Source organism: Cyrtonyx montezumae, unplaced genomic scaffold (assembly GCF_038088225.1).
Source record: "Cyrtonyx montezumae isolate F1298 unplaced genomic scaffold, pur_monq_1.0 scaffold_8, whole genome shotgun sequence".
NCBI classification, from domain to species: domain Eukaryota; kingdom Metazoa; phylum Chordata; class Aves; order Galliformes; family Odontophoridae; genus Cyrtonyx; species Cyrtonyx montezumae.
The window spans coordinates 4,727,609-4,743,843 of record NW_027072089.1 but is presented as its reverse complement, the minus strand read 5'-3'; the positions used below and the strand labels follow the sequence as shown (position 1 = coordinate 4,743,843).

General features: G+C 37.3%; 1 protein-coding gene across 1 annotated transcript in view; it reads right to left on the bottom strand.

Moving 5' to 3' along the window:
* The window catches only part of FAM135B (family with sequence similarity 135 member B), a 126,008-nt gene that overhangs the window by 90,603 nt on the left and 19,170 nt on the right, over nt 1–16,235 (bottom strand). Inside the window, exon 2 of the mRNA XM_065753625.1 lies at nt 10,227–10,306. Within this exon, the coding sequence (XP_065609697.1) occupies nt 10,227–10,306 (80 nt within the window). The remainder of the gene's footprint in view (nt 1–10,226; nt 10,307–16,235) is intronic.

Below are 16,235 nucleotides of genomic sequence, written 5' to 3'. Positions count from 1 at the left end.
GATTGTTCCTCTACTCTTCAGTGTATTATGCAAAACTCAGGTCTTGTAGTTGGCAATTAGAGGTTTCAAGACTGCTGTTCAGACAAGACTCATTTTTCATGCAAACAGATGCTAGTGAGCAAAGGTTCTGTCAAAACCAGGGATTCCCCATGAGAACATGTTGGTCCAGTGCCAGGACTGAACAGTAGACCATCAGCATTGCTGTAGGAGGCTGCTAGGCACTGATGGACAAGCTGCCTACAGGTAGTCTCAAAGGTCCTGCTACAGATGGGATATTGAGAGAGATGAGGGCACCCACACAGAAAGACCTTTCTTTAAGGGCAATGTGGAGATCATCAGTGAGAAATTTATTTGACCATAAACAAAGTTTTATACCATGGCATGCAGACCTTTTGGGGAACTTAAGAATCAAAATGAAATCTAGGACCTTAAAGTGTAATCCCAGCCCAGGAAAAGTGCTTGTGCTTCAGTGTATCAATTAATTTACCAATTATTTCTTCTCACATATAAAGGATAAATAAGGCAGCAGTACAAAGAAAAATGAAATAGCTGCATTAAAATTCATACTTTTGTTTATGGTGGTCATAACAATTCCTCTTATTGCTTTCAGCAATAAAAAGAACATCAAGAAGGTGAAGACTAGATGACCTTTAAGAGTCCCTTCCAACTCAAACAATTTTGTGATTCTATGATCTCCCTCTCATCTTGAACTTAATTAACTTACCTGGTACACAAATTTTCTGCTGATGGAAGATATTGAATCTCCTGCTAGGAGGTATAACTTTTTAGCAATTTGGATCCTGTTGTTTATCTTACACATTTGTAAAGTTATTATCATACATGTAATGGCAACTTTGAAGGAGTACCATCATTTTACAATTAAGACAGAAACAAGGACACACCACTTGTCCTTCTATCTATGTCCTCTGTTTCAATCTGTAGGTCACAAAATTTTTCAGAGCAAACTCTGTCAGTGCTATTAATGGGAAATTAAACCAACCAGCACTCCTTGGCTAGAATATTGAGTTAAGCAAATATTTCTGAAAAGCCCAGGTGTACACTTGAATACATGAAAAATTCTCTCATTTTTCCAACTTACGATAACATCTAATATATAATACTAATCTTCAGGGCTATTAATCATAGAGCAATGTCCTAGACAACTGCTAAGAGCACAAAATGCTTTGCTGAACCTTGAATTCAATTCCTGATTCATCAAAATTCAGTCCTGACAACAACTTCCCAGTATATTTTCTGTCCATCTATCAAATATCTGGTGAAAATATAATCATATTTTATTCACAATTTTAGTCTTATAAAATGTATATCATAGAATCAGAATCATAGGGGTTGGAAGGGACCTCAAGAGATCATCAAGTCCAACCCCTCTGCCAAGCAGGTTCCCTACACCTATAAACCACTATTTACACAATTTCCACTATTTTCCAACTAAAAAATCACTGTGACATTCCAGAAGGAAAGCATGAATTTATTATTTAGATCATTGCCCTTATGCTTAACTGTTCTCACAGGGCAGCCATTTGAGTACTGTCCAGACATAATTCTTGTTGAACAAACTAGAACCAAGTATGTAGAAAAGTTCAGAAAAGAAAATGAAAGTTGATGTTAATCTCACACTGGAGTCTTCCATTTCTTCTTTTTAGACTGAGAAACTATGTTGAAACATTATGTAAAATCCCAATCTAGCTGTAGATGTCTCTGTTCATTGCAGAGGTTGGACTAGATGACCTTTACTGGTCCCTTCTAGTCCCAATTCTATCATTCTATGATCATTTCTTATTGTTTGCTAGGGTAGTCATAGGCACCACTTGCTCTCTCTGTTGCCTAATTCAATGTTGCTGCTTTTTACTATTACTTCCTAATTTGCATATAGACATGAAGCACACAGTTCAATCATAGTCTTTTTGTGCCATTGTGCACAAACATAATGGAAATGTCTCTCCCTGCAAAAGTTCCTGTAACTTCTTTTATAGTAAATGGAAAGACATAGGTATGATGCAACTCAAAATAGACACGTTAAATTACTCCCCCAAATTACCTATTTCTCTATTCTGACTATAAAGTAGGCCCAGCTGATTAGCTTAGGTGGAGATGCTCACAGCAGAGCTATCAGCAGTTAGATAAGATGATTCCTACACTTAGTCACAAGTTCCCATGGCTGGTTTCACCTCACTGGCATAACTCAGGTTGCAGATTATTTATTACCCTTAGAATACAAACTAACATATAAGACAAATATTTCCTGAAAGTATCAAAAATGTGATAGAATAAAGGTTGTTCAGAAACTTAGATATAAATAATTCAAGGTACTCTCACTGTGCAAAAATCCCTCATTGAAGAACAACCAGTATTATCTGTAACTACTAAGACTGTGTATATAGATTTCAGATAATGAATATAAGGTTCCTGTGTAAAATTGTCATCTGTTTATCTAAAGATATTTCACGGAGATCAACACTACCACCACTGTTCAATTGATGAGGCTCAGAACTGAGACAAGGCTTGCCAACTGTAGTTCCACAAACAGTGGACAACTACTCCAGAACCCAAGTCTACTGCTTTATCCCTTAAATCCTAATGTTGAGAATTCTCTGTCTCCTACGATCACAAGGACATCCCAATACTCCTAAGCCATCACTCCCCACATCATTCTTATAACAGCTCACTGACAGCAACACTGAGGCACAATAGTGGAATCATAGAGGTCATGTAGTCCAATTGTCCACTTATCACCAACATTGCCCAATAAACCATGTCCCTCAGTGCTACATCTGTACTTTTCTTAAACACCTCCAGGAACGATGACTCCACCTCCTACCTGGGCAGGGTGTTCCAGTGCCAGAACACTCTCTCAGAATAAACTTTTCCTAATATCCAACCTGAACCTCCACTGGTGCAACTTGAGGCCATTACCTCTTGTCCTGAAAGTTCACAATCCATAAATATTTTAGAGAAAGTCTTAGAAGTGCTTGTGATCATCATATAAAAGTAAAATTGCATCTTCCTGAATTGCTGTCATTTAATTCTTATCACTTCAGACTAAAATCTTTCTGCTCAGATGTTTGGTGAAGTCTCCAAATAATCACCTCACTGAGTACCAAAATTTTCAACCAGATTTACCTACTAAACCTGAAGGTAAAGCATACATTATTAATTGTCTTGAACAAGGTTATTTATAAGTTGAACTAGTGAAAATCTATCGAAACAAGGACAAGAGGCAATGGCTTTAAGTTGTGCCAGGGGAAGTTCAGGTCGAATATCAGGAAAAATTCCTTTTTAAAAAGAGTGGTGAGGTACTGGAACAGGCTGCCCAGGGAGGTGTTCAAGTTAGTATTCCCAGAGGTGCAGATGTAGTGCTTAGGGACAAGGTTTAGTGGACAATATTGGTGGTAGGTGAACAGTTGGACTAGATGATCTCAGAGATCTTTTCCAACATGAATGATTCTAACACAGTACTATTATGATTTTCTGAAGGTTTGAATATTCTTGCTGATGCTTGAGAGTACATGTTCTTCAGAAGAGGAATGCTCATGCAGATCCCCTATTAAGCTAAAATAAGCTGAATTTGAAAGTGCCAAGGCAACATTTTTCAGGCACAGACCTTTTCAATGCATCATCATTTTCCTATTTAAATGCTTGAAGAGACTCAATATAGTTTTTGAAATATTAAATTTAGTATACTTATATTTAGAATAAATGCAGAAGTTATATTTGGATTAAATAACTTCTAAAGGAGACGCTATTATTTTTAAATTGCCTGATCAAAAAGTTCAGAATGTTTTCTCCCTTAGTAAGACTTCTAATTAGAGCTGCACATTTCTAAGATGAATCTTTTATCTTAACCTTGCCTTTTGACGCCTCCAATTAGCCTTATGGAAAGAATTAAATAAAACTTCCTGCCAATACACTGATTCAGAGAGGATAAAAAGTAAGATAACCTATTCATTTCCTTCTATGAATGATCGCAGTAGAAATGCAGTCTCTTATCACTGTACTGTTCTATAACCAAGGTTTGTTTCTCAGACATGCTAACATGTGGGATGACAGAATAGCTTAGTACTTATCAACAGCATAAAGTTTTGTCAGTGCTTTCTTAACATGTTGTGTTAAAAATTGTTTATTAAAATGCTGTACTAAAAATTTTTCATTGCTGTTTTCAAACTTATTGCCAGTTCCCTAAGAATACTGACCATTACAGGTTTCACTTCTAAAAATAACTTCAGAAACTTAGTTTAGTAAAAATTTGATTGTTTTGTCACCTGTGTAGCAGATACCATACATATTCATTTGAAATATTAATTCAGATGAGAAAATTACTCAAATAAAGCAAAGGACATCACAATAGGACATAACATTTTTTTTTTCTTCTTCATTACAGAGGAGGAAGAAACAGTTTTCTGGATGCAATTACTCACTGCATTAGTGAAAAGAACTATTCAAAGTTTAGGACAGTGGTGGATATTGAAGGACTTGCACAGTCAGACTCTACATTAGACAGAAAGCATCAGGGATCACTGTATGGAGAAATTAGACACACATAAGTAGACCTGCAATGGAAAATAGCTCCCTGAATGTCCAATTCACACCATAGCAGAAGGTCTGAAAAATGTTTGGACCACTTCATCATAAAGATAAAGGCCACTGTTGGCCTCAAGTACCATAAATATTGTGTGGGCACTCTGCATCTGAAGAACAGATTTCTGTTTCTACTAGACTTCCAAGTGGATTCTGATGATGACTTTTTTTTTTTTTCAGACATATTTTTCAGGGAAAAGAACGTTGTGGCATGCATTGGTGTTTACAAACCCTTTCTAGTTATGGCATTCTTTACTGATCATGGTCAGTTTGTGTTCGGTTTGTCTAAATTTCAGATGATGTTCAGCAGTTGGAAGACAGTGGTCTATTTCATTGCCTCTCTGCCATCTACTTTACATGCCTCAGCTTCTGGCAAGAAGGAAGGCAAGAAATATACCTAAATGTTTCAGTTTGCAAGGGTAAATCTCCCAGCCACAAATATCCCTTTTCAATCTTAATACTTTGAGACATAATGTAAAGCTTCGTCTGGAAAACCAACAAGACATATGCACAGAACTAGCACATCTCTTTTGTTTCTTCATCTTCCTCTTTGTTTCCTGTGTACAGATAAACATTCTTCTCATTTACTCATGGAATTATGTTTTGCTCATTGAAATATCTCCCTATAGAGAAGGACTTAGGGGTCCTGGCAGATGAAAAGCTTGTCACAAGGTCAAGGGAAATAATTGTCCGCCTCCAGCTTACCCTTGTGAGGCCCCAGTAAAAGAAAGATGTGAAGCTGTTGGAGTATGTCCAGCAGAGAGCCACAAAGATGATCAAAGAGCTGGAACACGTCTCCCCGTAAGGAAGGCTAGGATTTGTTAAGCCTGCAGAAGAGAAGGCTATGGGGATTTCTCTTTTCAGCCTCACAGTATTGCTTATAAACAAGGTTGAGATCAACTTTTTACATGGCCCGATAGTAATAGTGGAATAGTAGAAAGAGGAATGGTTTTAAATTAAAAGAGGGGAGATTAGGTTAGACATTAGAAGGAAAACTCAGAGGCTGGTGAGATGCTGGAACAGGCTGCCCAGAGAAGCTGTGGGTGTCCCATCCCTGAAAGTGCTCAAACCCAGGCTGGATGGGACCCTGGGCAGCCTGAACTGGTGGGTGGCAACCCTGATCATTGGAGGGGAGTGTGGAATTAGATTATCTTTAATGACCCTTCCAATCCAAATCTTTCTGTAATTATTTGATACCAATTCTTAAAATTTCTGAGTGTCTTTTAAGGTCTCAAAGGTAATAAGGGCTTCTAAAGCAACCCATTCCCAGAGTAACTCCTCTAACAACAAGGTTCTCTTTAGACAAAATTCATATTTGTCAAGTATGCTTACACATAAAATACGTATTTATTTCAGATTAATTTAATAAGTCTTTATAGTAAAAGCATGTGTATGCAAAAATTTGAAACTCTAGCTCCCTTTCTCATGCTTCAAAAGCAGTAAACTTACCTTCACTTAATGGAGGCAGAAATTACCTTTCAAAGAATTATTTAAACTGATGACTGCAATTTCATACTATTCCACAAGTCATGGTGCTATTTTCCTCTTGCTCTATTAAGCAACTGACTACAGATGCCTTTTTTGACTGTATTAAGAAACAGTTTGTATGAACAGTTTTTTCTTTAAGGAAAAACTACTTTAGTGGAAGTTCCTTTGAGATATCCAAACATTAACCAAGAAATTAGGATCAGTAACTGCCTATTAAAAACAGACATAAATAGTTGGTCAAGGAACAGATTATAAATATAAATAGCCCCTGACATAGGTCTGAGACAGTCACAGAACTAACATTTTATTTACAGAGAAAGGCAAAACTGTCTTGCAAGCATTCAGTGTGAGTGATCAGGAACCAGTCTAGCAAAAGTCAGACACAGGTTTCAGTAATGTTCTTCATTTTCTTATATCCTCTTTTAGCTTCTTTTCCTCACATTCTCATCTAGCTTCCTTTCCTCACATTTTTCCTTGATGCTTAATGGCAATTATACCATTTTATAAGAAATCATCAAACCACACGTGCAAGAAACATCTCTACAGCATCAACCAAATAAGCTAATGTGTAATAGGAAATATCACATCTTCTCTCCACTACCTTGTTGGAGATAACTAAAAAAGAAACACACTCTCTCTGGCTTTCTGCACTTAGCAAATAAATCAATTTAACTGAGACAAATTAGGTGCAACACTGCTACAGTCTACTAAAGATTAGACTGGTAGGTAACAATTTCTCCCAAACATTTCGCATTATTTGTCATATTTTCAGAACAACTTGCCAAAAATATTTGTCTGCTTAGAAAATCTGTTTGATAATTGGCCATGTGTTGATTCTGCAGGGGAGAAACAAAATCTGGACACAAATCAAAGTCCTAACTAAGTTCTTTAGTTATAAAATTACTAAGTAATTTTTTCCTAATGTTCACATAAAATCTTATCCTTATCTGTAACATGATCAGGTTAGCAGCTATTCACTGTTGTGTTGTATGAGAATAAGATACACTGGATCTAAAATTGTTCATATACCAAAATCTTACTTCAACTTTCACTAACAAGGATTAAATCTTTTTTCAAAAAGTAATGCACTGAGGTGGTGTGTATTCCACTGCAAAACACCCCAGAGAAAACTCAAACCTTTCTTGAGATCTGTCTTCACTGGCTTCTTCAACCATATAATTCAACTTCCTTTGTTTACCCCAAAATACCACCCTCTTTAAGAAATCTCCACTCTCAAGTGGTACAGGAAATTAAGATAAAAACAACTAATCTTAACTGCTTCAGACCACTGTTATTTCTCCCAGTAATTTCACAATGATCCTGTGTACTTATTGGAAAACTTGAAAATAATTTTTTTAAAGATAAATTAAAGATAAGTTCCTTGTATCTTCTATCTATAGCCTTAATGACTTCATGTTCTTACTTCTCCAAATCTTTGTGCTAAAATTTATATAGTTGCCCAAACACTTATGGAAACACCTACAGAAGACACTTAGCCTATCATGAAATAACTCAGTCAATGAGTTAATTATACCAATATGTTGCTATGAGATGTCACTTTCACTTTCCCAGATCCTTCAACTCTTTTTGCACGTTCAGCTTAATGTATGCTGCAGGTGGACATCATTGTGACACAATTTTAATGATCCATTCTGATGAAAAGCAGTAGAAGAAAAAAAAATCCACTCAAAAAGGCACTTTTAGAGTTTGGCTTTAAAATACATCTACATCAGCTCAGCCCTTCAGAACTGATGCTGAAACTGATAAAGTACATGTTATTAGTTAGAAAAAGTAGTAAGCATAGCTTGTTTTTCATAAGCCAAAAGCAGGCTGCATCAGTCATGAAGCCTGTTCAGAGACAGGAAGCTAAATCTCATGGGTTTTAAAAATCAACACGAGAGAAACCAAAGTCTATGCTCAGCCAGCCTTGTTCCCTTTCTCCTTTTCACCACTGAGGAAGTCGTTAGTCACCAGTCTACTCTTGTCTAAGGAAATGCATCACACTTTTCTCAGTGGTCCATAGCAATAGGACAAGAAGTAATGGCCTAAAACTTGAACATAGGACATACCATGATAACATGAAGAGGAACTTCTTTACGGTAAGGATGATGGAGCACTGGAACAGGTTGCCCACAGGGATTGTGGAGGTTCCTTCTTTGGAGATATTTGGGATCTTTCTGGATGTCTACCTGTGCAACCTATTGTAGGGATCCTAATATAGCAGAGGGGTTGAATTCACTCTCTTGAGGTGCCTTCCAACACCTTCAATTCTGTGATTCAAAGACTAATAATGGTTAGAGCTATAAAATAATTGCATATATTCTATGTGTTTATATTTACATGTGTACATGTACATGCTACAGTCTGATTCAACACAAGTTAATGTGCAGCCTTAATGATCTACATTGACAAACTACAGGGGATACTGGTCCTCAGCAGTTTCCTATTATTTTAGTGGGTGTACATAGCCCAGCCTTTTCCCACAACATAGGTTACAGCAAACTTATGTATCACGTAGTAGCTCATTAGATCTCCTGTACATCTTGGTAGTTCTGCCCTGTGCATGCTGGCAATTCTACAGGGTGGCTTCACTTCTGCTGAATTCTTCAGAATTGTATTTTCTGATTATGCAGCTGAAAATACCTAGCAGGAAGCAAACTAAATATTGCTAATGCTGTCAGTTACTAGAGTTTTATTGTAACACATAGAATTTAATAAAAATTAAATGTTGCTTTCATTAAATGTCATTCAATGATTCTGTGATTCTATATAATGCCACCCTGTAGTAGTATAGAACTACTTTGATAGGAATGTCTTGTGGAAACACTCATATAAATTTAATTAGTTCCTATCCCAGTTATGCCCAAACTCAGAGAGTGTTCATTGGCATAAGAATGAAAGGAATCCTACAGCCTGGTTGCCATTAAGTTCAGCCCCATTAAATAATGCTCTCTCACAGACCTATGAAATCAATTAAGTAGTACTTGCATAGATAGCTAAGAAAAAACTATTTAAAGCTTTAACCCCCTGTCTTGATGTTAGCCCTGTAAAGTTATTAAACTCTGGATTTCATTAGCACTGTGCAAGTCAGCAGCCAACTCTGTAACCACACTGCCTGCCTTGCCTATCTCCCATTCATGTTTAATATGAATTGTTTCGAGAAGAGGTGAAAGGAAACAGGACACTGAAGAGTATCAAGCAGAAGAAAATACTGATCTGACTAAAACATAAAGAGAGAAAACAGTTCAGTTTGTTCTTTAAATAAAATTGCCATCCTTTGTGCAATGCAGAACAGGAAGAGTTTTGTTTGTTTGTTTTTTGTTTTGTTTCTTTGGGGGTTGTTTGTATTTGTTTTTGATAGGAAAAAAATCTCTAGATATATTTCATTAGTTCTAGATTTCTTATGCTAGAAACTGCTGGAAATTTAGGACATTTACAGTGACTAAAGGAACTCCATTGGATTCTGGATCTATGAAGAAAAAATTTATACTGGAACAGAACGAAAAATCATTTTCTTACTTCCTTTTTTCAAACAACAAGTAATATTAAAAGTGAACTAGATTTTTTTTTCCATTAACAATTTCTTTACTCAGAGTTCGAGTTTGTGATTTTTTTCAGACATCTTTGGATTTTTTTAATAATTATTTGTATTTTATAAAAATATAATTTACATAACCTTTTTATATTTTAACGTATAATTAAATATTAGTTAATCAGACCAGACTTTCATACTGAAATAAAAGTTATTAAAAAAAATGAACATTTAATCCATGAAAGAATGTTACATTTGATCAGTTCAAATGCAAAAAGTAAAACTGTATTCTTTTAAATTATTTTATTATATTTTATGGAACATTCAAAGTCAAGGACTCATTAATCTTGTATTCAAAGTTTTTCTTTCTCTTTGAGCAATATTGTGTGAAGAGAAGTATATTGTTTTTTCTGTACAAGCTGTTATTAACAATGAAACAATTTTCATCCAAGAATCTCATAGAATGGTAAAGGACTGTCAGCAAGGAAATAACTTATGAAATAAGAGTGTGTGAATTTCCACTGCATCCTTCACCCATTCCCCACACACACCCTCCTTCTCCATGCCACATCATCTCCAACCATGTCCCAGCCCTCAAGGACCAGTTTACCTGTCTGTCCTGCAATTGTAGCAAACAGCCTGTGGGGAATCCTGGATGGGATCTTCAATCCAGCTCTTATCTGGTAATATCTGTGAAGAAAGAATTAGAAATGGCATGCTGTTACACAGTTGGCTTGATCCATCTTAAAAACCTTTGAGAAGACATCCTGGGCATCCACAGACAAACAGAATTTCCTACAGGAACTGGAATGCTCTGAAATATTAAAGCTTTTATTCTGCTGTATAATTTTAACTACAGTTATAATTCATATTGATGTTAATCAGGCTCATCCTATTTTATAGCAGTCTGAGTGGACATGGAGACCAAATGTGTGACTGATAAAGAAAGGCTGTGAAAAGATCTTGGCTTCCTGCACAGAAAAGAGGAGCAGAGAAAGATCTGTTGCAAAATGCAGTGAGATTGGACAAAGAATGACAAATATTTAAAAAATAAGGAAAGAGGAAACTTCTGCAGGAAGAACACAAATGTTCTAATCTCATACCTGGAAAAACTCATTTTCTATGTAGGGATTGTCATTACTCTGTTCCATAGAGTAGACAGTGTCTCTTGAAAATATTGTCATTAGCTTTAATCCTATCTAAAGCAGTTGTATTCTAGTTATTTGCCATTCTGTAGGTGATTCCTATGTTAAGGGAAGGATGACAAAACAGAAGAGAACATCAGCAGTTTCCCCAGCTTATTATACAGAAGATGCAGGACACTTTAGAAAGTTTGAAAACAAGAGCTCAGTCCAAACAGAGAAACAAATTCATGGCAATTTTCCCTCATCAGCACTTTCATAAGCAAGGAATAACAGGCAGTGAATACAAGCTCCTGTGTAGCACAGGTCACCTCTGTTTATTTGCAGCTCTCCCACTGAGCTGTTGAAAAACCATGCTAGTGTCAGTTCCTCCTTCTTTACATTTTCCTTTCTACAGAACGTTTGGTGTTCTATTCATTTATAAATTCCTTTTGCAACAGGGTTATCTCGCAAGTGGTTGGAGTTATTTTCATCTTGATTTGTGTTTAGCTTCTAAATGCAAAAATAAGAATTGTAAAGGTCTATCTTGGAGACTTTAGGACAGCTGAATTACTTCTTCAGAAAAGTACATACAACAGTACATGGAAATGAACTGTTAGAAAGACCAGTGTTCTGTGAATTGATGAATAAACAAAAGCTCACAGAGGTTACACTAACAAATAAAATTTTTACTAGGGATGTAATAGTGAACAGCTCACATCTCTCTCTGTTGGGTTAAAAGCTGAAGGAAGGAGTTTGATGAGGAGAAAAAAAAAATCTTTTGTGGAAACTCTCTTGTGGTCCACCCTCCAGCAAAAAGCTCACATTACCCTACCTAATCCAACTTGCAGGTACTTGTCCACCTGGATATAACCCCAGCAAAAACTGGCAATTTTTGGTATCCATTTTAGGCAAACTGCATTCTTCAGTTTTCAGAATTCTAAACACACAATTTCCACTCAAAAACATTGTCAACCAAAGCCTAACTGTGTGATCTTTCTAATCCCTACACTGTTCCTGCACAATGGTATGAGTTTTGACTTAATGCTATTGGTGCTGATTTCTTCCAAAACAAGTGCAAGAATTATGTTGTAAAACCTTTCATGTTTTCATTGTTTAGCTTAAAAAAAAAAAAATACACTTATTGGCTTATCCACAGTCCAAGCATTTCAAAATCAAAGCAGTGTGGTATTAGTGGATTCCCACAGCAGTGAAATGGGATAGTACTCAGTATGGAGGTATTAATAACATGTTACTTCATGCCACTTTCAGTATACCTATCTCAGAATAATTTCCTATAACTGTCTGGTAATTCTTTTAGATTTTTGCCTCATGGAATTGTGTTGGGTTATCCTTGGCTAAGGGCCAAACTCCCAGACATTCTCTCAACTGTCTCCTCAGCAAAACAACAGGAAAAAATATTGCTAAGTCTTGTGGGTCAGCTGGCAAAATAGACTCACATTGGGAAAAATTATTATGCCAATATTAATATGTCGATTTGGGTAGTAAGATCCAAGATCAAACATCAAAACACCTCCCTCCCTTCCAAGCCATTTTCCCCAGTTTCAGCTCCACTCCATCCTGATTCTTCTCCATCCCTTTGAGAAGTACAGGGGAAACAATTGTAGAGTATCCCAAATTGGAAGGGACTGATAAGGATCACTGAGTCCAACCTCTGGCCTCACACAGAACCACTCAAAAATCAAACTCTACTTTTGAAAGTGCTGTCCAAATGCTCCTTGAACTCCAGCACCAGCCATGATCACTGTCCTGGGAGCCTGCTCCACCTTCTGGTGAGGATCCTTTTCCTAGTATTCAGTCTAACCTAATACACAATCCATAGACTGTCTGGCACATGAAAATTAGACTAGGTGGTATCCCACTTTGAGTCAACAGTGAATAGTGTTGGGGAGATTTTGGGGGGAGTTTATTGTGTGTTTTTCGTTGCTGTTGTTGCTGTTATTGGATGTTATTTTTAAACAAGAACAGGGCAGAAAAGCTTATTTAGACTTTAGTAAAGTAGGAAGACCATGGAAAATTGCTGGATAATGAGGAACAGGTGCTGTGAAGGAAAGATGAGGAAACAACAAGCTGATTTCAAGAAGAAATCTAAAGGAACTTGGCACACAACTCAGCAAAACACAGTAATCAGATTCCCTTTCTATCTATAAATACACTGAGAGGAAAAACATCAGGAAGGAAGAAGGAGAGTAAGGTACAAGAAAGTACAACACTGGCACAAGAACAGCTACATATAACTGTCCATGAATAAATGCAATTTAGAAACAAGAAGTTGAAGTTGGCAAAGGAGGAAGGCTATGAAAATAATAGAAGCAGGGATGAAAAAGCCAATTGTTTTTTAGGGAAAGCTCAGTAGATTTCTGAATGATTTATAGGACTTGGATCCTTCCCATTTGCAAGACCAATGTTATTTATGCAGGCAGTCTGTACTAGTCTAAATCTCATCTCTCCTATGAGACTGTCTGCATAGATCACCCCAGTTGCAACGAATTTACCATCATCACTTTCACTAGCTATTTGTGAATAGCTTGTCTTTAAGATCACTGATAATTTGAATGTTAACTTTGTTTTTTTTCTATGCCAGGACACTCATTTATCCCTGATAACCTGTACTGACTCGCCTGGGGCACTGATGTTAGAACCTCCCTTGGGAGCCTGACTCCACTAATGGATGTGCTGAGTTATACAGCCACTTCTTGCTTCTCCCTTTCAAAAGCCATAGCTACTGGGATCTTTCAGCTTCTCAGCAGACCGGTGGTCAGACTTCCTCTCAGGAGAGCCAATGTCCCTCTCAGATGTTAACTGCTCACTTAATGCTCAGGCAAGGTGCAGAGGTTTGTTACCATGTTAATTGTTACTGCTGTATTGAAATGCACAGAGGAAGTATTTAATTTTAAGTGAATAAAATGTTTTTGCTTCAGAGAGCTCATCACGTCATTTCCAGTGATTTACAAAAGTCAGTGCCTAATCCCAAAGGACTCACAACAAAAACAGAAGGAAAATACAACCAGAGAGAAGGCTGGTACCGGCCCGGTTTCTGACACTTGAACTCCATCCTGCTATTGCTTACTCTTCTCTGAGTAATGCCAGAGCATCTCATCTCCTAAGGTGCTGTGTACTTGACTTCCATCGCCACTGACATCAGTAGTGGCATTATAGAGATTAGACTAAAAAGGGATGTTGAATCTGAGAAAAGCAATTTGGTGGATAATATTGATGCATCTTTCTACCAAACTGGATCACTCCCATCAAGATCCCTGAGAGACTGAGAAACTATACTTCTCATCCCTAGTCATTCCATCAGCATGGGGGAAAAAAAAAAAAAAGAAAAAAAAGAAAAAAAACACATAAACTACAAAGCCTCTACCTTCCTTGAATTATACCTGACCAACTCTAAGACTTAAAATTTCATCCAGACTTAGGCTACATTTTAATAAATAATCCTTAAGCCAATGAATACTGCAAACAAACTGACTGCATGTTGAGTCCTGTCATTCAGCCTGGAGTTCATGTTGCTTCTCAGACCAGTTGCCCTCCAGCAGTCCCTGTCAACAGTATTTCTCTGATAAATTACTGCTGCTAGGGAGCTGCGGTAGCACACTGTTTTGGAAAACAATGAGGAAGAGAGACTTCTTCACAAGAATAGCATGAGAGACTTCAAATCTCTATCCAAGAAGTAACATCATTGATTATAAGGGGAGTTTAAACTTGTTTTTCTGCAGGAAGGAACATACATGCTGTTTCTGGTAGCTTTAGTAAGCCTTTTTGTCTTGTGATAATGATTCCCAGATGAGGACTTCTAAATATGTAGCAGGTAGCTATATGCTCCAAAAGATTTTCTGGGTCAGATGAAACAACTGTAATTATTTAGGCTCATTCCCAGAAAAATACAGCACCTAGGACTTTACTGATCAATCAACCAGAAAAAAACTACAAGCTATTATTTCCTATACAGACACTGGGGGCTGAAAAAAGGACCTACCTGCAAATTAGCTTCATGCTGGAAACATGTAAATTAAAAAGCAATACTTTTCTGTTTTTCAGGTGTCTTTCTGTTTTCCCATCAGTAGGACAAACTGGAAGTGCTGCCATGAAAAAAATTGTAACACTGCATCAAACAAAAAAGGATATTCCTCCCTCGTGGCAAAAAAAAAAAAAAAAAAAGTTACATATCTGACAACTCAGCAGTATTTCACAGATCTATAAAGTGCAAAAGACAAATAACAGTTCATTGTCCCCTGTCCCTTACTGTCTAATTTGCATAGGGTTTGGATATCATATGGATTTGGTGGGTTCTGTATGGTATTCAAAGAAGACAGAATAAGAGAAGGCAATAATTTTCCACCTAGAATACACGATAAAGATCCAGAATCATTAGGGTTGGAAAAGACCACTAAGATCATCTAGTCCAATCATCAACTCATCCCCATCGTGCCCGCTAGACAGTGTTCCTAAGTGCTACATCTACCCTTTTCTTGAAAACTTCCAAGGACAGCAATTTCACCACCTCCCTGGACAGCTCATTCCAAAAGCTCAATCACTTTTTCTGAGAAGAAATTTTTTCCTAATATCCAATCTGAACATCCCCTGGTGCAGCTTTAGGCCATTACCTTTCATTGTATCATTACTTAGCAGAGAGAAGAGGCCGACCTCTACCTTACTGCAACCTACTTTCAGGGAGTTTTTGAGAGTGATAAGGTCTCCTCTGAACCTCCTGATTAGGTCTCCACTGAACCTCCTTTTCTCCAGACTGAACAATGCCAGTTCCCTCAGCCACTCCTCGTAAGTCTTCTACACCATACCCCTAATCAGCTTTGCTGCTCTTCTCTAGAAACACTCCAGCACCTCAACATCTTTAATGTCATGAGGGGCTCAAAGTGTAACACAGTGTTCAAGGCATGGCTTCATCAGAAACAAGTGCCAAGTACAGGTGGAAGATCATCTCCCTGCTTCTGCTGACTTCACCATTTGCGTTATCAGCCAGCATGCCATTGGCCTTCTTGGCCACTATGGGGAGCCCCACAGAAACAAGGGTGATCCAGAAGGGCTGCAGTGCAGGGAAAGACCCAATGGATCAAGGCAGTGTGTGACGAGCAAGGGGTGTGATTAACTTATAGCTTTTCTTGATTATATTAGATGCAGTATTAGGAAAACAAACAAACAAACAAAAGATTAAAAAATTATTTAAAAAAATGTCTAACACTTAGATATAAATTTGGAAGCTAAACTGATAGCTTATTTCAAAGCAACTCATTTATTGCATTTTTCTTTAAAATCTACACCAACATCAATCACGATATTTTTTCAATGGAATCTTTAAAATAGACCTTTGTGACCAGCTCTACTGCAGGATTCCAGCAGGGTGCCAAAGAACCCTAGGAAACAAGAGTGAGAACATGTCACAGAGGAGCTACCCGTAGGCTGTAGTTGCTTCTTCCCAACCTTCATCGCCATTCCCACTAGCAGCACTTCCTTCC